This window comes from Plectropomus leopardus, chromosome 14, assembly GCF_008729295.1.
Source record: "Plectropomus leopardus isolate mb chromosome 14, YSFRI_Pleo_2.0, whole genome shotgun sequence".
NCBI classification, from domain to species: domain Eukaryota; kingdom Metazoa; phylum Chordata; class Actinopteri; order Perciformes; family Serranidae; genus Plectropomus; species Plectropomus leopardus.
Window position 1 is genome coordinate 30,165,180 of NC_056476.1, and position 27,285 is coordinate 30,192,464.

General features: G+C 38.9%; 1 protein-coding gene across 1 annotated transcript; it reads left to right on the forward strand.

Moving 5' to 3' along the window:
• The first annotated feature begins 369 nt into the window (after window positions 1–369).
• Window positions 370–3,686, forward strand: gsc (goosecoid). Its single transcript, XM_042501496.1, has 3 exons — window positions 370–850; window positions 1,689–1,948; window positions 3,161–3,686. The coding sequence occupies exons 1-3, from the start codon at window positions 535–537 to the stop codon at window positions 3,308–3,310; spliced, it is 726 nt and encodes a 241-aa protein (XP_042357430.1). The 5' UTR covers window positions 370–534; the 3' UTR covers window positions 3,311–3,686.
• The last annotated feature ends 23,599 nt before the right edge of the window (window positions 3,687–27,285 follow it).

The following is a 27,285-nucleotide window of genomic DNA, read 5'->3' on the forward strand; positions in this document are numbered from 1 at the left end:
ATACAGTTCTTTATTTTGGGGTGTCGTTTTGAGATTTGAGTCTTATTTCATGAGTTGGTGTAAAAGGCCCCATCCGCCCCCTGATTGTAAACACTAATGTAAATTTGTTCCATAGATTATGTTGCCTTCACTGACAAGGAAATAATCGGATTACTCTGTGACCCTGCAACAGGGTTCCCAAAGTCTGCAAACAGTGCGGATTATCTTAATTGAATTAATTCTCAATACACAGATATGTGGCCGTTCACACCGCGAATCGCAGCAGCTGATCCCAGAGCAGCCGCTCCGCCGTGACGTCAGCGGGGTATAAAAGCAGCCCTGCTCTCAGCTGGTCCCATTAAAACCAGTCTTCGAGACGAGCCCGCGGAGCACGCATGCAGGGGAGAAAAGTAGCCTCCGGAGTGATCATGACGCACTTTTAAGAGAACTTTTTCCACGGAGAGAAACATTCGCAGTCAAGGACTTTTTCGCCCTCACCGAGCAGTTTTCACTTCAACGAGTTTTTCCATCTCCGAGCCGCCGCGCACCGGTGTGATGCCCGCCGGGATGTTCAGCATAGACAGCATCCTGTCCGGCCGGCCGAGCTGCAAGGAGCCGCTGTTGCTGCACCGGAGCGGCCCGGTGGTGCTGTCCGCCGGCCTCACGGACTCTATCTACACCGACTACAACGGACTGTACTCTGCCACGTGCGGCCCCTCTCCCCCCGGTGTTCAGTCTGTGAACGGGACCAGGATAGGATATAACGGCTACTACTACGGACAGCTGCACGTCCAGGGAGCCGGAGGAGCGCCGCCGTGCTGCGGCTCTGTGCCCGGCCTCAGCCCGCAGCAGTGCCCCTGCATCCCCGCAGGTAGGAACCGCAAACTCTCGCTCTCTTTATAGTTTGAAATTAAATTTGGTTACGAAACTCTTCTCTCAATAAATTACTACATTATTTCCCCCCTCTTTTATATGTTTAAAATGCATCATATGTCGTTTTGTTCGTAAATAACATTAACAAGAAAAGTAGTTGCAGACACTGTGGTTTATTTTTTGCGCTTTGGTCTCATTTTGCGCCCCGAATTTTAAGGGAATAAAATGTAAAAGGCTGATTGCGATTCCACTAAACTTTACTTGTAATGCTTGATATTTTCACGTCTGCATTTTCACGACAAACTACCACGCAAAGACAAAAATATAGTTTCTAATCCTTTGCGTAAAAACAACGACTTGCAACGTTATTTTACGCACGGACTAAAATTTGATAAATTGATTCCAACCAATCAGAAATATTTAAATCTGATGTGAAATGAATGTGTGATGTCTTTATGGTTGTTAGATTACCTTAGTGCTGATGCGGGTTTCGTGTCACTGACGCGTTTTTCAAATGGTTGCTTTACGCATGAACTTCACTTGTGTGTATAAAGGAAAAGACTGTTTCAAAGGCTAAATCCGCACACACCTAAACAAAGTTATTATTGTTGTTATATTTCATGCATGAGCAAATATTTACCTGCGTAAAAAGACAAAGCTAAAGTTACACATCTACGCGATTTTACTCACCAGCTGTAATCTGCATGTGTACAACCCAAGCCAGCGTTTCCAATCAGCAACATTACTCACGCGCTCTGTTTATGTGTTTATACTCGCTGTGGCAGTTGTTCAAACCTCCCTTCCTCACCCACGCGTCTCTCTTTCTCGCCGTGCAGGCTACGACAGTCCTGGTTCGGTGCTCATCTCTCCGGTGCCGCACCAGATGATGTCCTACATGAACATGGGCAGCCTGTCGCGGACCGAGCTGCAGCTCCTCAACCAGCTGCACTGCCGCAGGAAGCGGAGGCACCGCACCATCTTCACCGACGAGCAGCTCGAGGCTCTGGAGGGCCTCTTCCAGGAGACCAAGTACCCGGACGTCGGCACACGGGAGCAGCTGGCCCGCAAGGTCCACCTCCGGGAGGAGAAGGTCGAGGTCAGAGTCGCTTTGACTTTTTATACAGAGTTAGACAGCTTTCATTCATCCTGTCACTGCGATGATTATCATTGGTTTTGGATTCAAAAGAGGCCAAATATCATTCACATGCGCTCATTTTAGAGTTCCGTTAATTGTAAAACGAGCAGGAACATTACAGTAACAGACATATTATACACCAGATTTAACAAGACTCCGTAACGTCTTCAGTGTCATAACCAATTGGTTGACTTATTATTATTATGATTATTATTATTATTATTTCCCTATTTTAGTCTTTGTTAACACGAACACATTTTTGGGCAATTACTTATCACATTCATAGGCCTATATATCTTTGGTTATTATTACCGAGAAGTTTTGATTAATATACTTAGATTTTTGTTCCGCTCTTCTGCAAATTAACGACCAATAAAATTCGTCGAGGGAAAAAAACGAAAAGGGGGAAAATTAAATTTACTTAAAGTGCACCTCTAAGCAATAACAGGCGGTGAGATATTTCAGTGATAGATTTGTTGCGTTGTTTTTGACAGTGCAGTTTTATTAAATTACAAAAGGATGGGATTCATCGCGACTAGAGCTTTGATTTGCGTTATTTTCGATGGAAAACCACATGAACTAACCCAATAATGTGATTTAAAAAAATTATAAGTGCTATAAATAATAATAACAACAACGTTTACTATTATAATATATGAATTGTCATCATACTTATTATTAATAGCCTATTATTGGTTACAAAACTGAATGTTAAGGGTCCGCTTGAAGTTTTAGTTTTGACGTTTTTTTAGGGCGACGATAAATGTATCACAGAATTATGTTTTTTATTTTATAAAAAAAAAAACAAACATAAATAAACAGGCTAAATAAACGCACTCTGGCGCCCTTTGACGTAAAAGTGTAATTTTTTTGGGCTCTATGCATATGGGAATGAGACATAATCTGTTAAACACCGGACAATGCCACTTATCAACCTTGCTCAAAATGTTCCAATGATTTAACTACACGGGTAATAAATATACAATAATTAAATCATATTTTGGGGTTACTGTTTTTCGTATTAATGTTAATTCTGTAAAATGGAAAAACAGGCAGGCTCTACTGATGTAACCGAACAGTAAGGCAAAAGAAAAAAAAAGCCAGAGAGAAAGAATGACAGAAAGAAAGGAAGAGGCCTTGATATTAAAATTGTGTTTTGTTTTCACCACGTAGGTTTGGTTCAAAAACAGACGCGCCAAGTGGAGGCGGCAGAAACGCTCTTCATCAGAGGAATCAGAGAACTCTCAGAAATGGAACAAATCCACCAAAACATCCGCGGAGAAAACCGAGGAGAGTAAAAGCGAGGTCGACTCGGACAGCTGAAAACGTGTGTGTGTATGTGTGTGTGTGTATAAATTTATGTGGACTCGACGGCATGCCGGTGGTGTTTGACGATGAAACGTATTGCCATGTTGCACAGTTGTACATATCTACATTTTATTATGGATCATGTGTCCGCTATTTATATTTAATTTAAGTTTTTTTCTTTTTTTGTAATGTTCCGCGCGCCATAAGACGTGCCGTCTGGAAGACTGACCGACATGTCTGAATATATCGTAATATTATATGTGACATTTTTGTGGATATTAAATGTTGTAATTCTGGTCGTTTTTTTTCTCCGTTGTAACAACGGCCGCAGCGGGGAAGAAACACGCGGAGACTGTAAAAAAAAACAAACCATTCTGCTGCAGAGCGCAGCGCCAACACACAGCTGTTGTGACAAATATCAACATTTTTATGGTATTTTATTTTGCAGAAATAAGTCAACCTGCGTAAAAGGACAGCGAGTATTCATTAAAATATAAAGGAAACATCATCAACATGTCTGACTTTTTCTTCAGGTGGAGACACGCTGACTGTAATTTTGAAAGGGTAGATTCGAAAATAAATGTCCCTTTTTTCTGAGCTCCCACTTTAAGAAAATTAATTTACAATCACAAAATGTAAGGCATAGATTCTTTTCAAGGTAGCGCATATTTTATTTATTTATTTATTTTTATATTATAATTGAAGTAAAAGATGATTTAACATCAAAGAAAAAATGTGGAGGAACCCAAAAATATTTATTCTAAGTTACTGAAATTATCATTATTACTATTATTTGTTAAGCAGTTTGGAGCTTTGATTAACTTGGCCTGTTGTACTCTACAATTTAGTTTTTTAAAATTTAAAATAATAAACAGGTGTTGGGTGTTTTATAGGATGATTTCAGTATTTTTAGACTATATATTTTTAAGGCAATTAAAAAAATGAAATCCTGTTTTTGTGTGTGATAAGAAATATTTACATTATACATTCCGTAAATCAACATTGTGGAGAAGGCCTTGAAATAACATTTAAACCTTTATATTGAAAAATACAATTTGCAGAAAAAACAAAAAAACAAAAAAGGTGGAGATTTTACTTTACATATAAAATCAAGTCATTCTTCAAAAGAGGTTTTAAATCTCACTGTGACTTTTATAGGATAAAAAAAGGATATATTAATAAAATAAGACAATCCAATTAAAAATCAAATTAATAATAACACTCAATATATAAAGAAATTTTTATTTAGTGTCAAAGTTTGCTGGATGGAGGGTTGCATTTGGGGGGCTCATAATGACCTCGGTATTGCTAAAATTCTAGTTACGGCCCTGCAAATAGTACTTATTTCCTTTAGATAAACTGATTTGTCTTTAAAATGCCCAAAATCACACGTCACCTAAAAAAGGGTAAAAGTGGTGTCTACAAACTGAATATTTAGTTTGAAAATTAGCCAAAACAACTAATAAAAACAGGAAATCTTCAGGGCGGAGAAGCAGATCTAGTTTTATTCCCTAATAAATGGCTTACACAGCTATTTATTACTTTTTTTTTTACCAATTAATTTCCTGATGAATTGGACCCTGGGTTTTAGTGCTATTTAATATAGTAAACCGGTCTTCATAATGTCAAAGCTGCATGGTTATTTGCTGTTTAAATAGCGTGTGAATGTCAGCGCTGAGTGTCAGAAGATTCTGATGGACCTCTGACTTTGAACACACTGCCGGCGTGAGCTGTCCTGCCTCACAGTTTTCCACCAAACACTCCAGAAGGTTCAGACCTGTGTGCTCTGTGCTTTCCATTCAGTATGCTCACAGTCAGACATATAAAACCACTATATAACTGCTCACTAACACGGAACACAGGAATAATCAGACACTTAAGACAAGGTGGAAATACTAGGTTAGATCCAGTAATATGATGGCTGATGAAAAAAAAGGGTAAATAAAGCTTAGAAACATAAATCAGTATTAATATAAATATAAATTTATATAAATATATATCAAGAACGCTATTATTTCAGCTTTCTGTTCATCATACAACCTTGGCCAGTTCAAAAACACCAAGCATAAGCTTTTCAATTCTTTTCAATCACTGCTAAATCACATACGTACGTCTTTTATGTTTCGACGCCAAAACAAATGACAAGTATTAAATATTTCCTCTCGTATGTTATTTTTGACAGCTGAAAACAGCATTCACGGGACCATGTGAAACGAAAATAATAGCCACATTTTGGAATTGTTTTCGGGATTAGGATTCAGTATTTGTTTCCTTTTGGAATTCCAATCAAACTAAAGTTTTTTCATTTTCTACACGAGCTGTTTCCATCAGAAGGCGTGTGTGTGGCTGCAGTGTACGGCCTTTTTTAATTTTTTTTTTTTTTTTTTGGATGGGCTGCAGTATGAAAAGCAACACTTCAGCCTTTGTCACTGTGCTGTAATGACCTGATTTTCACAATTCTAGTTCCATACCATTTTCAACGCTTCCACAGGTGGAATTTCAGCTCACGTGAAAGTCCAAATCACATTATGACCTGACACGATAAACAAAAGTCAGAAAAGCCGAGACTTAACAGAAGAGTACAATTTCACAAAATCTCGATTTATAACTGGAATTTCATTTGGTTATTAATGTGCGTTTTTAACAAAAAATAAATATGTATAACCCATAGGCAGGGGAGGGCAGCTTTTTTTGAGTAGCACATTTCATGAAACAGGGCAATTAAAAGTGTTTTACAAAGCAATAAATATAATAAAGGTCAATAAAATTAAAGAGATTAAGATATAAAAGGTAACATTAATAACCAAATGATTTTTTAAAGAATTAAAATAAAAATCACCATTAAAAGTAGCAAAAGTCCAGACAAGAGGTAAAAGGAAACAAAGTAAGAATTGATTGCACTACAAAAAAATAAAGAAAAAAATAGAATTATATCCAACTTAAAATAATTACTTAAATCAGTAACAAATAAATGAATAACATCAATTTTTTTAATAAAGAAAATCTGATTTACACAACTGCTTGAAAATTGAGAAAACATTCATTTAAGCTTTACTGGTTAAAGTAATTATTCTTTTTTCAGTGTATCAGAGGTCCTCATTAAAAGTGTTGCACTAACAGATGGCTCAGCAGCTGTTTGAGATGGAGAAAATAAATGACTGATTTCCAGCGTGTCCTGATGCTGCAGGGAGGAGGAGTGCAGCCTCCATACTTTGTGAGGAACGACTGAATGTTCATTTCAGCAAATGTGGAAAACAGTCAAGTACTGGAATTTGGCACCAGATTCTTATTCTTGTTATTGCACTTTGTAATCAGATATTTCTGATTTAAATCACTATTTAATACAGTATGTTATTCCTCAATGATCAAGGACAACTGTTTGTGTTAATCTCGTCAGACCTGAGGAGGGTCTTCTCTAACATTTTTTTCGTACCCGTCAGCCACAAAGAAATAAGTAAAATATCACAAATACTATAGTGGATTTGTATTTTTTTAAATTTTATTTTAAATTAATGACAGATTTTGCCATATTAAGAGCATGGGGAGCACAGCAGTGTTTTTACAATTTTGGTATTTTTAATTAACAAAACTGTTGAAGTTCTTTCATCAATTTAGCAGTTGTGTCTCTCTATATATTTGTGTTTCATCTGCCTTTAAGAATATTTGGGCTTCGTAGACTTTCCAAACCCTCAGAGCAAATATGTTGGTCCCTGAAACCATCAGGTCATATCATAATACTCGTTTGCGTTCAGAAACTGACTGATTTAATCTGGAGGCATCTCCAATGCATGTTAACAAAAAAGATCTTAGTTACAGTCGCCTAACAGCCTTTTCTGCAGCTTTCAGCCTTCTATACAGTTTGTATGGTCGACATGAACACAGCTTATAGTTGTCATCCTAATATATAAGCATTGGACTTGCTGGCAGTATCACTTGACAGTAAGGATGTTTATAGCTTTTTTTCTTTTTCTTTTAAGTTTGTAACAGCTTTATCCTTGGTTGACAAAAAAAAGTGATGGATTGGTTTAGACCCTCCACTATGACACTTGGTTATTTCATGCACTTCCATATGCTTTGCACTTTGCTTTAAATTCAAGAATTTGTTCTTTTATTGGCATTCTACCTGTTTTATATGACACCACCTCCTATTAGCTTTCTATCTGCATTTTACTTCATTATTTATGAAATAGTTTGTTTTTGTTCATGTATGCAATATTTGTGTTCTAAGTTTCTCAATGTTCTTAATTTTGGTTATGTCATAAGGGGGTTTAGGGAGGGGCCACATGGGTTTTTAATATTTTATTTTTATTCGGTAAATCTTTAAACCCGGGAGGCACTTTGACCTTAAACTGAAAAGTGCGAATTATTATTGTTATTATTAGTAGTACTACTACTACTACACATAATATTATTTTTATTATTATTATACTATAATATACTGTGACAGTCTGGTGATCTGTTCAGGGTGTACCCCACCTCTCCCCCAGTGACAGCTGGGATAGACTCCAGCCCGCCACAAACCTGAAAGGATAAGCAGTTATGAATAATGAATAAATCAATGTTAATGAATGGATACTTTAAGTTAGACTGCAGTTATACATGTCTATATGCTGCTGATGAATTGAAGTTAAGAGCTAAGAGGATTCATTCTAATGGGATTTTTTTCAAAACCTAGTGGTCACAAATTTGCTATTTGCTTATCAATGGTCTATAACTGATCTATAAAACATTAATAAAGGATTCTACAACCATTAATAAAGGTCTTTACTACAACTTACAAACCTGGAAGTCTCACTAGAAAGTGCTACCAGTGATTGCATATGGGGTTTTGAGTTCTCCAGGTTATGAGAGTCTGGGAAAAAGAAAGTAGACCTTGAGTTTAAATTTGATTTGATTTTTATGTTATTTTATTTTATTTAATCTTAATTTTATAAAATTAAGGTTAAGAATGAGCTGTCTTGCTTAGTCTCAAGTGTATATGGTTGTGGATGATAACACCAGCGTGATGGTCACTGAATTTAGGAAATTTAAAAAAAAAGAAAAAAAGATGCATGTTTACAAATGAATATTTAAAAGGTTAAATGTTTGTCTTGTGTAAGGCTTTAATCTCTCAGCTGGCAACTTTTATGTTAAAACTGGACATTCAGTGGCAAGTTAAAGTCCACTTAGTAACTCGCAGTGGTGCATGAAGTACCTGAAAGGCATATTTAAGTAAAAGTACAGATTTATATACCAGAAAATGACTTAAGTGGGTAGATGTTTAAGCCACCTATTAGAATATTACTTGAGTGAAAGTTTTACTTGAGTTGAGTTTTAAAGTATCTGATATTTACTGTACTTAAGTGTCAAAAATAATTTAGTGAAATTAAATTTACTTAAGTACAAGTAGATGTTGTTAATAAAAAAAGCATGCGGTTTGAATTGTTAGAATTATGAAGTTTATTTCCTGGTACCACTGAAGATAAGATTATTATTATTATTTTTTGCAACTTCATATGTCCATCTGTCCCCTCAATCCTTCCTCCCTTCCTACCCTGTTTTGTAGTAAGTAACAAAGATGCTTAATGGAAGTTAAAGTACATATTTTATTTAGGAAATGTAGTGAAAATTGACAAAAATATAAAAACATACTCCCCAAAATACCAAAATAATGTCATGTAATATTACTTTATTACATTATATTTGAACAAAGTGCATTTTCATTTGCTGAAACTGAAAAAAATGGATGCCTATTACAACAGACACAGAACCTAAAGGGTTCAATACGCACTCACAAGGTTCATGCTCATTAATAAATTACATATATATGATATATTATTATTATAAATCAATTCCTAAAATACCAAAGGCATCACAGAGGTAGGCCTATTAAAACACACACTATCACCACTATAAAAGCTGATGACTTCTGATGTGCGCGTTGTGCAGTACAGTTCTCTACAGCGTGACTGCTGACAGTGTGAGCAGCAGCTGGAGCTGTGTGCAGTTGTTCCTGATCCTGAGTGATGTGTGAGGATCAGATGGGTGCAGACACACAGGCTGACAGCTTCACTCTGATCTCTGCTTTATTCTAATGTGAGCTGACGGCACAGCGCTCTGCAGCCTGCACTGCGAACCAGAGCTGCACTCAGCAAACACACTGTGCCACACAGCATCTACACCACTGTCTCTGCATTCAGAAAGACAGCAGCATGTGGACCACTGTCTCTGCATTCAGAGAGACAGCAGTATGTTGACCACTGTCTCCGTATTCAGAAATACAGCAGCATCTGTAATCTGCATGAAAACACTGTCCTGTACAGCTTAATACTTTGGGATTTAATGGCACGTTTTGCTTTTATTTGAAGTAGGTTGCAGTGCTGCTTAACCTTTTTAAACCTGAATCAACATCTGTTTTCTTGTGCTGCCTTCATAAGTTATTTTTCCCTTTGACAAACAACTGAGCAAATGTTCTTTTAAAAACATTGGGCGAAAAAACACAGACTAGCTTGGCAAGAAACGTTCCACAAATTGCAAGAAATCTTAATTCAATTTTCTGAAAAAAGGGGAGGATTTTTAGAAAAACACTAATAATTTTATATTATGTTACTATATAGTTTTTTTCCTGGCTTTTCTTCTTTTTTGGCTATTTTTTTTTCAAGATTATTTTTGGGGGCTTTTATTGCCTTTAAGGGCCAAGAGCGGACTTGAACCTGTGGCCGCTGCCGCGAGGACACAGCCTCTGTACAAGGGGCACTGCTCTATTCACTGAACCACTTGGCAACCCATTTATTTTTTGTTATTTTTTTAACCATGTCCTGTGAAGTTACTTGTTGCTTCTGCCCTATGATTTTGAAAGAAGTCAAACCAATTTGCGCAGGCTTCACATATGATATGGAATTGATTACAGTGTAAGTTTGAATACATTTTTAAAATGCATACTTTTTTTTCTCCAGGAAGTTTCAGCCAATGAAATACAGCTGAGTTTACAAAAGCCCAAAGCTGCGTCAGTGTTTGGTCATTACTTAGTGGTAAATTTGCTTAAGAATTCGTAATGCACCAATAAAGCACCGCTGCTGCAGATGTCAGGGCCTGACGGGGGCTCTCGTACTTTACCTGATATTGAATTCCTGTCTTGTTGAGGAGCCATGTGTTTGAAGAGGCCATATGATCATAATAGTCAATTTCAAAGTAAATTTTATTTATAGATCCCATTATCACAAAATATGATTTGCCTCAGAGGGCTTTACAGTGTACAACATCCCTCTGCTTCATCCGTTTATAGGCGTTCAAGGCTGATATTCCAAAATAAATTAGAATGTAAACAAAATATCTTTAACTGGGGAAGTGGAGTCAGGGTCCACACTTGCTTATTGGTCCAGTGAACCCATACAGGTTAACCCATTCCTGCCAGTGTTGCTGTAAGTCCAGTGAAGCAAAACTAATGATAGTGCATTTGATAATTCAATGAGGAAAAACAATGAGGTAAATTGTCTCAAAAGCTGATACAAAGGACATCACATCCACCATGCTGCAGCTGTTTGTCAACTGTTTTAATAATTTTAATATTAAGTATGACTAATATGCTAATTTGACATTTAGCATTTTGGCTGCCCAACATAGATGGCATACTAGGCTGGAAGCAGCAGTAAAATACCATTATTTAAAAGGACACTGCAGTTTTTGATTAAACTCCTTATCATAACAATGTGATGTGGGTAGTATGCGTACATGAACTGTGGTAAACTTCTAAACAGCAGTCATATCTCACTGCTTATCTCCTCAGCAGAAACTTGCTGGATGACACATTTTGCGTCATGTAACACAGTGGTTCCCAACTGGTCTACTCACAGGGTCCAGATTCCTCTGTCCGGGACATTTACATGGCAATGCTTCTTACATGAAACATTAGACTTCTATCGCTGTTTGGTCTTTCATTCACATGACAACAGCGTTTTGGGGGCCTGAAAATGCAAACTTTTGGGACCCAGTTCCAGAGTGTAATTTTTTGAAAAGGCACCTTCTGTCGCCGTGTAAACTGGCAATGTGCAGATTCTGTGAGAACGGTGAAGTCACGGCCGCACTTTGCACATGTGCATTACATTTCTGAGAAACAGCCATGTGCGAGTAGGAAGACAACAATAACAATGGTGGACTACAGAGGTGTGTTTGTGCTGACGACTGTACTGAGTTTATTAACACTGTCTGTTCTTGTGTGTGCGTTGACCATCGTCTTCTTGTTTGTTTTTACTCACTCCTCTGTAGAAGAATGTCTTAATGTGCAAACGCGTGGTGTTCTTCTGTGGCGTGTCATTACAAAGTTAAACCGCCAACTACTGGCCTGGCATGCATACTACAGGGTTTTCAGGTTTTCTTTGTGGATCTGTGTCCATAAGGATCATTCTCACAATGTTATCATATGAACTTGGATTTTTTTTTTTTTTTAAAACGCAATGGAAAGACTTCTCCGTTTCCAGTAGGGCCGTTCTCATCGTAACGTGGCCTTAGTCATTTGTTTAAGGTCCACACATTATAAATGACCATATGTTCCAATTTAATTTAACAAAATGTGGACACATTGGCTTAGAGTACAAAGAAGCATATTTAAGTGCACTGTTTGCTGGTTTTACGAGAATTTGTGAACATGAAGTGGGTGCTATATGGTTTCCTGTATTGTAAAAACATGGGCTAAAAAAGTTGAGATCGTGTGGTAAAACTAAACACCGTGATCATATATAAACCTGGTCACTAGGCAGGTTTCCATTAACCCTCAAATTGCAAAAAAAATGAAACAGCGAAAATAAAATACATCTAATGGAAACATTATTGCATCACATAACTCTTTAAAAGTTGAGTGGATCATCTGGAAGTTTTGAATCCACAATTCCTCTGTGAAATCGTGGACTATCAGCTCCCAGAAATCCCTCATATGTGGCCGCTCCCACGTATGAGGAGCTTGTCTTTCCATTATGGCTCCATAACATGCCTACAAGTCCTTGGATTGGAAATAATGACGGCTAATGTGGTGGCTACAATAGAAATAAAGCTGCTAATGTTTTGAACATCCATCACCATGCTTCTTTGAATGTTATCACCAGAGGAGAAGTCGCAGAACATCACTCAGAGGAAACACAGTCATCTTGAAATTGTGTTTTACGGATATTTTGAAAATATCGCTTAAGTTTTGCAAAAATCTGTAATGGAAACCTTCCCACTGAGTTGTCTGTTACTCTCCTCAAATGTTTTCAGAAACATGTTTGAGCTCACTGCGGAGCTGTAATTCCAAATTGTTTGTCACCAATCACCCACCATATTGTTTCCTGTCAATAAACGATCACGCCAGCATTACGTCACCCACTAGCAGGAGTGTTTAGATCCAGTGGAGTGCAGTGCATCCCGGTAGCTGTAGGTTTTCTACCTTTTAAGCAAAAGCCAGTGCCACTGTCTTTTTTCTCTTTTTTCTCTGGTCATGTGGCACCAATTTTTAGAAAGTATTTAGGTCTTTCTGCACAATTTGATGCATCTTTCATGAAATACTTAGTTACAGCGTTAATGTCGTAGTCTGTTTATAGACTTTGTGTCACACTTTTTGATGGAAACTCAGAGTGATTTACATTTTCTGTCACTTTCCATTTAACTTTCCTTAAATTTTGCATATCATCTGCAAGAAAAACCAGCCTTTCTCCAAAAAAAATTTCCAACAGCAAAGATGTTTTGGAAAATGTGCATTTACTGTCTAGATTATGTGTTCTACCAACAGAATGAGGAAACATATCTGCCTAAAATATCTAAGTGTGCTGCTCCTAGAAACAGTGAGAGAACAAGTCAACCACATATTGATAAATCAATCAATCAGTCTCCCAACATGTGTTAATTAATCTTAAACAGAATATCCTCAGAGGAGGAGCGAGCTGTGCTTGGATCAGGAGCAGAGCGAGCTAACAGCAGGCTTCTAAGGTGACTTTTGAAAAACAGATTAGAGCTGGGGCCAGATCAGGCTCTCTGAGATTTGGCATCAACACAAACCATGAAAACACACCATCCCTATTAATTCCTTGTATGTACAGTGGTGATTTATTAAGTGCTTCGCTACACAGCACCAGTGCAATCCACAAAGCCCACAGCCAGAGTCATTAATCTTTTTTTTCAGCAGCAGTAATTTTCTATTTCACAAATTTAATGCAACTCTGGCTTTTTTTTGCAAACCATTATTTCTTTGACCTTTTTATGAACAGTTCCCAGCACTTGGAAAAACAAAGGTGGGGTCCAAGAAAAATTAGGTATTGAGTTAACTTTCAGAGTAGATAAATCTCTCCCCCTTTTGCAAGCTTTTTTGAAAAAAAAGAGAAAGTTTTAAATTTTTTCTTCTTTTTGCGGGTGAGCTGCTCTTACGTAAGCCCAGCTGATGATGCAGAGGCCTAATTTATTTACTCTTTTCTCTCAAACACCTCCACATCTCACAGTGTCAGGGGCTGTGTGTGTGCGTAGTGGGCGGGTGGATGTCTCTGAGCGACGCTGTTAGTGTTTGGGGGTCTGGAGAGTTTTAGCAGTCATGGATTTGGCGGCTCGACTGACAGCTCTTGGGTGGATTCCCTGCTCTAAAGATAGACAGGGGTGTTGGCTGCTCTGTGGTCCACGGCCAGAAACATTTCGGAAAATGGTCTCCCTCATCACGGCCGACTCTCGGTCATAAACGAAAGCTAAGACAAATAACGCATATTTTTACAAATGTAAACTTCCTCCTATATTATTACCATATTTCAGTGGGATGACGCGTGGTTTTGGAGTGTGTTTTCGTTTTTGTCCATGACTATCTTTCTGGCCTCTGGATCTTTCCAAAGAGGCCGAGCCTTGAGGCCGCATTAGGGCTGGATGGATACACAGATACGCATAAAGGCATGTACAAATACACTCTTGCTACCACAGCCATCTAAATGCCCAGCATGTGGCTGCAGTCTGTGGAGCTGCCTGCTCAATCCCTCACCACCCCTGGCATCACATCCATAGAGATTTATGGAATTAAAAGTGCTTTTTGATTTTGTGATTATTTTACACAAGACTTAGCAGTTTTATCTAAAAGTCAATGTAAATGAAAATAAGAATTGTTGCTCAGGTACAGAATAAGCTGTTTATATGTACATGGGGTGTGGGTGCTTGTTTATGAATGTGCCATGTTGCACTAACATGTTGTCATTCCAATTTTTCACACGGTGCCGCTCTGTCAGTGACCTTCTGCATCCACTTTAGGCATCCTTTCTGTTTCAGCTGTTTACACTCTGGGATGCCATTACCGTGATGTGAACAAATGCACATGGTGGGATGAAGCTACATGTCTTTATGTTTACATGACAGCACATGACAACCAACGAAGACTGTCACGATGGTTGGGATTCGGCAAAAAAAAAGTGAACTGCAAACTTCCGGACAAAAGTCAGTTGTTTGTGGGACCCAACCACCTCCCCACCCACACTATAAGCCCACTCGTGCTTGTTATATTATGTGGTTACCAGTCGTATTATTTTGTGACACCATCCCTCAGCATTTCATGTGCACGCAACCGGTTCCATCAAGCTGCATTCTCAACTGACGCCAACTGGCCATCCATTGACTTATACGTATTAACGACACCAGATTTGTCTAAACGCGTTCTCATCTGACATCGTCCAGCCGTGTTCCTGTTCGACGCAGAGGGTGGTTATATGGAGGTTGTATATCACAGTAAATCAGAATCAGTATCCATGCAGACTGGATGGACCTCAGTCAGGCCACGTTTAGACAAGAATGGTTCTACTAAAAACGGAAGTCTTTCCTTTGCGTTTAAAAAAATCTGTGTTCATATGATAACATTGTGAAAACAATCCTTTTGTACACGGATCCATAAAAAACAACTGAAAATGCTGTAGTATGCATGCCAGGCCAGTAGTTGGCAATGTCACTTTGTAGTGACGCACCATAGAAGAACAACACCTATATGCATGAAGTGGGGCTGTGATGTCACCGTTCTCACAGGATCCCTGCATTGCCATTTTATACGTTGACAGTAGGGAAGGCATTTTAAAAGATTACACTCTGAAATGCGATTTCAAGAGTTTGCAATTTAAGGCCCCCGAAATGCTGTTGGTGAGCGAAAGGCCAAACTGCAACAAAAATTTTACATTTCATGCAACAACCGCTGCTGTGTAAACGGCCCTTTAGAGTGTGTAAATAAGTTCACTTTTTATTTCAAGGTTTTCTTCATGAACTTTAAATTTATCTAAAGTGATTATTCACATTTTAAGCCACTCTCATGCAAGGCTGGCAAACTCTGGAAAAGCATCATTCTGTTGCAGTATGTCCACCAGACCTGGAATATTAGATCATCTTTGTGTTTTATATGGAATCTACAAACTTTTTCAGATAGATTTTTCTTACTCTCTCCTGACCTCTGTTGTACCATTTCTTGTGAGATTTCCTGCTCAAAGAAGAGATGAAGAAATGTACTTAGATTGCACATGCACCCCCCACAAACACACACCATACTGAGCAGCATGGCAGCGCTGCTTTACAAACACTCAACTGTAAGGATCCTTTTATTGGCCGAGTTAGCGCCCACGAAAGCTCTTAACTACTGTAATGTTCTTTCTGACCAGCCGTGTAATTACACTGCCTGTCACCACACAAATCACAGCACACCCGTCATCTGCTGACTTCAATTAGCCACCCCCCCTCCCCAGCACCCCCACCCAACTGCCTTAAAACCACAGAGGAACCTTAAATCTGAGGAGCTATAGTGCGGGTCAAAGCCCACCGCTGCCAGTGCTCACTGATCTGCGAGGTGGAGGAGGTGATCGTAAAGTCCCTGACAACCCCGAGCTGAGCCGCCCTCCAGGGGACAAGAGCTGCACTGTAAAAAATATCAAGGTACTGCTACATGAAGAAAGATTCGTTCTCAAATGTGTAGAGTTGCCTAATTAATTTACCACAAATGATGCTTTCTTAACATCACTGCTTTGGTGGCATTTTTTTGTAACATGAAAATCAAGTTGTAGAGAGAAACTGCAAAAGTCATGTCAGCTTTCACTTTTGTTAGAGTTTTATTATCATTGGCAGTGCAAAAGTGCATATTGATTGAAAAAATCTGCACTGCATTACCACACAGTAATAAACATAAGTTTGGGGGGTGGGTTACTATGACCCACTCAATGAAACTGAATCTTAACTTATTAAGGTTTGAGGGTTCTTTTTTCTAAACTGTTTTTTTCAGGAAGTAGATTGTTGTCTGGAATTCTAAAGCAGCAGTTCAATCCCCAGATCCCCCAGTCTGCATGTTGAGGTATCCTTAGCCATGATACTGAACCCCAAATTAACTTAGAAGCAGGAGGCAACTTGTGAGTGTGAGTGTCAGTGGGTGAACGTGGCATGTAGTTTTTGGAGTCGAAAAGAACAGAAAGGTGCTGTACCATTACAAATCCATTACCATTTCATTTTATAAATATACACTCATTTTAGGGCACCCAGTGGCTCAGTGGATAGATCCGGTGCCCCATGTATGGAGGCTAAGTCCTCGCTGCAGCGGCCGCAGGTTCAATTCCAGCCTGCGCCCTTTGCTGCATGTCATCCACTCTCTCTCCCCATTTCATGCTTCACCTGTCCTATGCAATAAAGGCATAAAAAGCCCCAAAGAAATCTTTAAAAAATATATATACACGAATTTCAAATTTGATGCCTATGACATGTTACAAAAGAAAAAAAAAAGAAAAAATGTCCAGCATTTTTGCATGCACTATATATGTTATTTTTACTAAATCTTAAAATGGTGTATCTGAATGTTTCTGCACTCTGTATTCCCTAAACAATTTTAGAGTTGCAAAAATCGGGTATTCCTAGAAAACTAAGACTCTTGCGGATTCAGTGTTCCCAATTTTATTCATATATGATGATGATAGCCGCCACATTGCATTGTAGTGAGACCTTTTATTAACTTGACCTCATTATATAAAATGACCTGTTGTGACCTCTAGGATAATCAAAGCCCCATGAAATTTTACAGGCACAAAGTGGAGACCTTTCTTGATAATATCTTCTGTGGGAAATATAATTTCCATCTTTGCCAGAAATTTGTTTTTTTGCCCACTGTAATGCAAAGAGGTGGTAAAAAGGTATGATACAAAATAATTTCCATTATTAATTATAAATTGTATATATAGAGAAAGAGTTTTCTGGCTGTTTTTTTCAAGGGTTGGGCTTTACAGAGGTAACAACACACGGTTAGAGCTTGGGAACTGAGGACATTAATATGTAGATTAAGTTTTGACAGCAAAATTCTTTCCCATTCTTGATTGATATGAGTTCAGTTGTTCAACAGTTTGAGTACTCCGTTGTCATGTTTTCTGCTTTATTAGGCATTACACATTTCAGTGGTAGACAACTCTAGCCTAGTAGCTGGTTGTCAGTCTAGTAGCTTTACTCTCTGTAAACGAAGCCACACTGTTGAAACATTGGCAGAATGTGTCTCATTGTCTTGCTGGAATAGACATGGACGTCCCTGAAAAAAACTTCATCTTGATGGCAGCAAGTGTTGCTCCAAAACCTATATGTAGCATCCATGATGCCTTCACAGATGAGCAAGTTATCAATACCATGGGCACTAACAACCCCATACCAAATACAGCTGCTTTTGAACTTTGCACTGGTAACAATCTGTGGATTTGTCAGACCACAGCACACTTTGTGTCAGTCCATCTTAAATGAGTTCGGTCCCAGAGAATCGGAAGCCGTGTTTCTCGATGTTGTAATATCCTTTATACAGTCATATTGGTTTTTAATGCAGTGCAACCTGAGAGAAGTTATGTTTCCCCAGAAAGCAAAACCTGAGGGGCATGGGTCACAGTTTGGGAAAATAACAAAACACAGCACATGTACAAGAGGGTGAAGGCAAAATGGGGCCCTTTGGTTTATAAAAGGTGATGTAGGAATAAAACTCCCCACAGCCACCAGCTGATTCTATCAAAATGATAGACAAAAGAATCTGTCCCAAAACCAAAGTAAAGTGTGAGTTACTGAACAGGGGGGAAACAAAATGAAGGCAAAAAGAAGAATCACTCTTCTAACACACACTCAACTCAGATTTCCACTAAAAACAAAACTCACGGAAAGCCAACTGAAGGTGTTGACTCTCTGGAGACACACAATATAGAACCTCCCAGCAGGCTGATTACTGCAGCTGAGGAGAACATCACAGCTGCACCCAATAGCTCCTGATAAGCAAGGAAACCTGGGAGCTAGATTTTGGATCACTGTGAATCCCTGTGGATCTCGGGCTGAAGTTCCCGGTCATTTAATATTTCAGCTTTGTGTCCTTATGAGCAAAGATTTCACCAGATCACTGGATCTTTTGATGATACTATGGCTTGTAGATGGTGAAATCAATAAATCAATATGTTTGCCCACATAGTTTCTTACAAAGTGGCCATCTTTAGTTGTTAACAGCTAAGCCTTTCGCGGCTAGTAATAGTAATAACTTTATTTATATAGCACCTTTAAAAACACAGTTTACAAAGTGCTTTTGCAAATAAAGCAAATCTGAGGCAGTAAACTCCAGAAGATGTCCCTTTCATACCCATCGATGATACTATCAACTGTTCTTGCAGACATCAAAATCAGAATGTGTATATATTTCACAAAAAACCCCCAAAAAACAATACAGTTCTTATTTATTTATTTATTTATTTTCAGTTTTAACATTAAACATCTTGTCTTTGGACTGTATTCAACTGGATGTAAGTTAAAAAAAGACATGCAAATAATTTTGTTCTGATTTTATTTATGTTTTAAACAACATCTCTACGTTTTTGCAATTGGAATTGGGGTTGTGCTACCACACTGCATACTTTATTGGATCATTTTCCCTAAATTTGAATATCAGTGCCTTAAATGTCAACACTGCATCTTTTGCTCCTGACAATATGTGTTAATTTTCTACCAAAACATTTTTAAGGGATCTCTGGTAACCATAGCAAAAACTTCAATCAAGATCAAAGTTTCTAGGGATGAAATTAACTTGACTCTGGATACTTTAACAATACTATAAGTTTAATGTTATGTACATGTCTGAGAAAATGGAAAAAAATGTAAATAGCACATTAGTGGATTTAGAAATTTTTTTTAGAACTCTATTTATAATGATTATAATTACATGGTTAATTTTTTTTTTTACAAAAACCTTTAAAAAAATGTCAAGCACATTTTCCCCAGATCATTCCTGTGTTCTAATAATAATAATACTAATTACTTTTATTATTATTATTAATCAATTAATTTACTAATTTTCTGGTAATTTTCTTGTACTTCTTACTAATTTGTTGCTTATTTTAGGGTCATTTCTTCTTTTGTTGCCCATAAAAGGCATTCTAGGCATTGTATGAATTTATTAAATGAGCAGAGGAAGATGGCTACAAAAAAGAAAAAAAAAACAAAAAACAAAGTCAAATTCCCAGACTGCAGTGAAGATGACAAACTGATGGTATGTGACCATGGCAGTGAATAAGGAGGTGACTCGGTTGCACCACGCTGCTCTGTGGTTTTATAGAACTTCTGTTCTGGAGGTCTTTAAGCCTTGTCTGGCTCTGCCTGGGGGGGTATAAAATGTTTGCTGTAATGGGCTCATGCCAAGGCAAACACACATGAATAATCTAGATGAAGTATACCTTTCAAAACACGTGTCCACCTCACCCGCCCTGCATGATGTGCACTGCAGGCTGGGGTAATTGTGGTTTTTCAATTGGTTGGTGATGGAGAGCGGGGTGAGCATCTACTGGGATGAAGGTCTGACCACCTATTACTGGCTCAGGGTGAAGCTGAGGCTGCAGGCCCAGGGGATAGGGTGTGGATTAGGGCCTGCAGGGGGAGAGTAAGGCTGAAGGACGGAGTGGAAGACAGAGAAGGGAGAGTAAGATACTTAGTGATGAATAACGGGTGGGAGGTAGACTGAATAAGCAAAATGAGCTGTAATTGTTGCTAAACACTGGATAAGCTACTCATTAGCAGGAGCAGGAGAAAGGCCAATTTCATTTTGGTGAAGATTCTCAGTCTTCCAGGTCATGCTAATTCTAGGTGCTAAATTGTAGGCAACTGGACTTGCTTGAGTTTCTTGAAGATGTTTTGAAAATGTCTGACCTGTGAGAATGTCCTCAGTCGGAACTGAAGGGACACAAAACTCAAGAAACTCAAGCCAGTCAAGTTGCCTAAGATATAGCGCCAAGAAAGACAATTTTATTTACTGCTTGAAGCCTCCTGGAGAGTGTGAGATGCAGCTACACTCTCCAACATGGACCTAAATAAACTTACACAGACACAACATCAAGTTTGATGTATGCAGACTGTTTGATGACATCACTTACTGAATTGCAGGCTACAACCTACATCCATCGACATCAGTACGCAAGAACAAAATGTCCTCACTGTGTGACATCCATCTACGCTGCTGTATTGCTTAGAGAAAAATGTAAACAAACATGAATGGAGCCCTTGCTATAGTGGCATGTAAGTGTCACAAAAAAGTCAGAGGAGGAGGAGATTGTGGATGCAGTCGTGGCTGAGGAAAAGAGGTCACGCCAGTCTTGCAATGAGAGCTTGGAGTAAATATTAGCATCTACGAGCTTTTAACAGTGTGGCACTAATTGGTACATCATTTCATGCTGCATTTCTATTGTGCTCCAGATATCCTTTTGTCGATGATCTGGGATGCCAACACCAATATCAAGATGTCAACACAAGCACATGGTGGTATTAGGCTACAAAAGTATGTGGTTAGGTACAGGCATCAAAAGCACGTGGCAACCAACAGTGGGACATCAATGTAAGCACATGCCCAGGACCAATCCCTCTTGCCCGCTCTTTAAGAACTTTCCTGCTCCTTATATTATGTTATTACTGTTGGTGTTTCAACAGCGGCGTATCATGCAGACGCTCTCCCAGCTGACATCACCCTACCCTATGGCGTGTCATACAGCCAAAATCACTGCAAAAACGGCAGTATATAACGACTTCGGAATGAGAACGGGCATGTTTTGGATTTTTAAAAAATGGTTTTGGGGGCACAATCACGACTGGAGAAGCAGTGGCCCCTCTCTCAGTTGTCCTCACCCAATGCAACAAGCTTAAGTTCCCTGTTGGACTTAAACTGGGGACCTTGCAGTTCTAAATCTGCTTAACCAACATCATCTGCCTGCATTAAAAATAGAAAAAATACAAATAAGGAATGAGGAACAGCCCATATTCAGTTGATTTGCAGGGTAAGCTGATTTCTGACATTATGGGGAGCAGCAAAATCTGGCGACATGTCTGGACTCTCAGGTTCATGTTTGGGTGTTGGGGTGTGTGGGGGAGTTGTAGGTGTACATGCCCTGGTGATCTGCAATGGAATGTTTGCCCCAAGTTCAATCCCACCCGCGGGGGATTTCTGGCTCTGTAGCTGCTGCTCACCTCTGTCGCCGACACTATCCAGAGAACTTCAGCACAGCACCACCTGAAACCTCCAGCAGCCAGCACATTTATATCACCCTACAATGTCAACCCATCCTGCCCCACTTGCCCCCACCCAATCGGCACCGACTCACAGTAGATCGCTTGTTTTTGACCCTGGAGTGCCCCTCCTTTTCCTCCTCCACTCTGTCTCCTAGTTGCTGAGAGCAAGAGGTAAATAAAACAATGTGTGGATTAATGATCAAGTGATTTGAAGGCTGTGTTCTTCCAAGGGCCAGAGCAAACCGCTCTTTATTTACCCAAAGGATAAATCAAAATTATGGGCTGTATCAACAATAGAACTGCGCTCCCCAGGGGGAAAAAAAAGATAGATCATCAGTGGAAAAGCGCGCTATGAATTACACAAAGTCCCTTCTGTCTAGTTATCTGATAATAGCTGCTCCTTCACACGCAACAATATGACAAACTGATTAATCCAGGTTTCCTGTTAAACACTCAGAAATATGAGAAATCCACTGTGGATTATGTCGCATGGTCAGGAAGGTGGGGGGAAAAAAATCACGCATTCCGCAGTTTGATATGATTTTGGTCAGTAAATAGAAATTTTACTTTGATCAAGTTTGGGAAAGAAAAAAAAAAAGATCTGTGTTGATTTACTAGTTTTTCTTTTTGTTGCTTTCTACCACATCTAATGGTCATCATCAGTGGATGGTATTTTGGTCACTTGAGAGCAGCTGATCAGAAGGTTCAAGTAAGAGCACAGTAACATTTTGCATCCTCACATGTAAAAGTTATGTAATTATGTTCTTTATTCTCAGATTTATCACTAGATATTTTCACAATGCTCTGCTGACAATGATGTTAGATTGTGTGCACTTTATGAATGTGAACCATGGAGCTTCCGTTCTCTCTATCTACCAAAAATCCCATAGTGGTGAGAGAGTGGTGACCGGGAGCAAGTGATATAAAATCATTTTGACTTGGAGGCAAGTTAACATATTTACAAAATTTCAATGTGTCAGCCACATAGTATACAAATGTAACATATCCATTGTTTTCAGAAACATACAATACGAACCTTTTTTCTTTTTCTTTTTTTTTTTAAGACTTGGATGTAATGTATCAACACATTCATTTATTGGGTAGGGAGGTGGGGGTCCTGAATAGACTTGTGTAAGCCCTGCTTTGATGTATTTTGTCTTCATCTTTGGTGCCATGTGGTTGTTGCTTTGGTGTTTGTATTTGCTGGGAGGTAATTATTGCATTTCATTTATTTTCTGTGAAATATGCTCTCATGAAACTAAGAGAAGTAAATATTCAGCTAACTCCCCCAGAAAAGTATTCATTGTCTCCCTGTGTTTGGGACACTGCTGTCAAAACTTCCAAATATATCAGGACTTCCAGGACTATTCCTGTGTCAGAGAGAAAGGCTTGTGCTTGCGGATTCTCTATATTTAGTGTTGAGGGCAGCGCTCAGTGTTCCCTATCTTTCAACATGTATGTCGTACACAGCTTCCCCCGGAGCTGCTGCTTCACCCAGCAACAGCTGTATCTGCTTATGGCCGACATGCAGGGAGTAGATCCTAATTGACTGTTGCATTAGATTTGCTTGTCAGGCTGCCAGCTCCTGCTTTAAACAGCTAGCGGGCTGTTGTTCAGAGCTGAGGAGAGCGCTGTGTGAGCGGTGTGAATGCAGACTGAGTAACACAGCACAGTCGGGGGCTGAAGTGTGTTAACTTTGGCAGAAATGTGTGTCTGCACAGGCTGCTTCTGCCCTCTTGTGGACTCAAACTGCAATACAAGGAGGGAGCTAAGATGGGGAAGATGTAGTTGTGCCTTTTTTGTGATTCTAACAATGCACTTAAAGGGATGACACAAGAAAATGACCTTAAAATCAATATTTTAAAAAAGGGGGTGGCAGAAATAAATATATTTTAATGTTTCTTTTTTAGTGGCTTCTTTTCAGATATTTTTTTCCAGAATATTTTTGACAAATTTCTTGTTAATTTTTGGCCATGTCTTGTAAAGTTGCTCATTGCCTTCTCCACATGTTTTTATAAGAAATCATACCAGTTTCTTCAGGTTTACAGGGTTAAATACATTTTAGGAGCACTTTTTTTTAAAAGGTCAAATCAGTGTATCACAGTTGTTTTCAATTTGACATTCAGTTTATGATATTGCATTTACGCATAAGTATTCTTCAAAATTGTTTTGAGTTCGTTGTTCATTTTTGACATTTTTCCTTTAACCTACTTACCTACCCACTGTGCCACAGACCTGCTAATTTTGTTGCAATCCCTTTACCATATATACAGCAGATATTTATAAAATAATATACTGTAAATCTGTTTACTTAATGCCCCTTTCAGGCTAAAGCCCAACTAATGGCTGCAGTGTTTATCATTACAAGTGTTGGAGTGAACAAATGTACAGATGACTCTATTATTCTAAGAGACTTCAGTCGTCAGTTTGGTTCAAACAGATCATTGAAATGCACCTGGAACCTTTTAACCAATCACACATTTGGATGATGGGACAAAATATAATAAGTAAAAGACTGTTTCTGAAATAATAGACTGGATAATTGCAATTACTATCCAGAAAGCAACCTCATTTCTCCTCATTAAAGCCCATATAATGATCACAAAGTCTTTTCCAAAAGCTGAGATATCTGCCTAAGGCCAAGTTTAGATGAGAATGGCACTATATGCTTTGGGTTTTAAAAAAATCTGCGTTCATATGATGAGAACAATCCTCATGTACATGGCTCCGCAAGAACAGCTGAAAACGCTGTAGTATGCATGCCAGGCCAGAAGTCTGTGGTGTCATTTTCTGATGACACACCACACAACACCACGCGCCTGCGCATAAAGGCGTTCTTCTACAGAGCGGTGAGTACAAACAAACAAGAACACGATGGCAAACGCACACACAAGAACCAGCAGTGTTAATGAACTCAGTAGAGTCAGCAGCAAAACCACAGCTCCCTAGGTTGCCATTGTTGTTATTGTTGTCCTCCTACTCGTCCATGGCTAATTGTCTGAAACGTAATGTGCAAAGTGCGGCTGTGATGTCACCATTTTCACAGGATTTGTGCATTGTCAGTTTACATGGCGACAGAAGTGGTTGCATTAAAAAAAATTAGTTTGGAACCTAGTTTAGAAAGTTTTTGTTTTCAGGCCCCCAAAGTGACGTTGCCGTGTGAACGAAAGGCCAAACCGCAACAAAATTTTAGCATTTCATGCGAGAACCGTTGCCGTCTAAGTCTCAGGTTGCTTTGTTGGTTTTCTAGACAGATGACATGATATCTACAAAGTCTGGTGTACTCTGCCATCAGCCTCCATCCAGACTGTGAACTGCTATCAGAGCTGCGACTCTGTGAGGTCTCCACATCCTCTCCTTCACCGCTGTGAGAAATCAGCAGAGTCAGTCCTGACAGACAGCTGGTTTACAGAACTCGTCAGGCATTAACAGATTTGATTCGTACTGGAAGAAGAGGGGCCTGCGGGGGATATCGGGGAGGTCCCGAGCCAAGAATCCAGGCTGACTTTGTGGTCATGGTCAAGGAAAGGTCCATGCTCTGATGTCTGATTTAGGCCTGTGAGAGACTTTTGTCTTGTGCTTTTCAGCATTACATGTCTTTACCATCAACATATACATATAACATATAACAGGAAATTGGACCAAGGGCAATTGAACTTATATTTAATTTTTTTAGTAGATACATGTCAACATTGCTGTAACTGTCTCAGACACAGGCTTATTAATGCATTTATTTTATATGTTTCAGTTATAAATTCATCACCTAGAGGTCAGAATTCCATCAAAAAGTCGTTAAAAATGTGATAAATAGGGTGTTAAAAAGGGTATAAATGTGTCTCAAAGGTACTATAAAAATGTTGGTTAAAAAATGTATTGCCTGTTATGTCAGGTCTTAACTAAATGCAGACACCCCGGTGCAGTTGACGGCACTGTGGGAATTGTGATGTTATGTATTGAGGTCATAGGTTCAGTAGCATTGTGGGTAAGAGAAACATGGCTGCAGTCAATGAACGTACGACTTCAAAGGAACAATATTCAACACGTGGTCTAAGAGGTGCATATGGTTGTTTCAGGTGTATGTATGATGTTGTTGTAATGTGCCTTACATTGACACTGGTGGTGCATTTGGGTCATTTTTGTTTTATTTAAGAACATATATGAAATGCTAATTGGATTGTCTAATGATTGACAATGGAATGAGAGTGAGTGGAAAACGTATCTTTTTCAAACTTTAATGACCTTTTTTTTTGTTTTCACGGTGTATGCCGACGGTGTTGAAATGTCAGAGGAAGCAAAGACAAGAGCAATTAAATCATTAGAAAACATCAGTACGAAGCATAGCCATCAATTCTTTGAACCGGTGTAGCTACAAATGCTATGATTCATTTGTAATAGTTGCAGTAGGTAGGAAACACTACTTTCAGGGAAAACATGACATTGATTATAAAAAGGTAGTCACACTGCAGAAACGTCATGCTCATGAGATTCAGAATGAGATTCAGTTGGGGTATCGGTCCTTGTTGATGAGGTCAGCCGCAAATTGGAAGAAACAGTTTTTGTGGTGAGAGGTTTTGGTTTTGATATACTGCAGCAGGGAATGTTTCAAAAAGTTTGTGTCCGGGATAGAAGTGGTCGGCTGCAGTCTTTCCTATCTGTCTCAGGTTCCTGAAGGTGCACAGCTCCTGGAGGGATGACAAATTGCAGCCAATCACCCTCTAAGATGAGAACATGATACACTGCAGTCTGCCTTTGTCCTTGGCAGTGGCAGCAGTGTACCAGATCAGTGAATCCTCATTGAACGGTTCATATGGTGTCCCACAAAAAAGCACACACAACAGTTTGTATGACATCCTATGAATTAGTACCCCATGAATAATTTTATTTCCTTAACAATTTGAAACCTGAGCAAATTGGCTTGAATTCCTTAAAACCTCCTTTTTAATCTTACCAATGTGTTTTAAGTTCAAAGGTTTAAATACTTGTGAAAGGTGTCTGAAAGTAGCACAAGAAAAGTGATGTTGCTCCAGGTTTCAAAGTTGTGAAAAAGAAGTTGTGTAATTAATGTTAAGTTACGGACATTAGGCTTTAGGCAATTAAAATTACTGTGGTTAAATTTGGGGAAAAGAAAGATGGTGATGATGTTCTTTAAAACTCAAAGTTCACTCAAGGTTCACACAACTCCGAACACCGTTCTCTTAGGGAAAGTCCTGTGTTTTGAGACTCATCCACCACCCAACTTGCCACAGACCACTAAAGACAGTATCCTTGTTTGTTCCTGTCAGTGCATTCATTGGTCACATTATCATTTCCTTCAAAAATACATAGGTTGTGCACAAAATTCCTGACTCCTGATTATGTGGGATAGGTACAAATTTGGATGATGTACTTTTCATAGGTATGTCCAAAATATTTATTGGAAAAGCCTGACCATGGTGATGGAGGAGGTGAGGATGGACTCAATAATGGCAGACTAAATATGCACCATTAATGATCATTGATTTCTTATT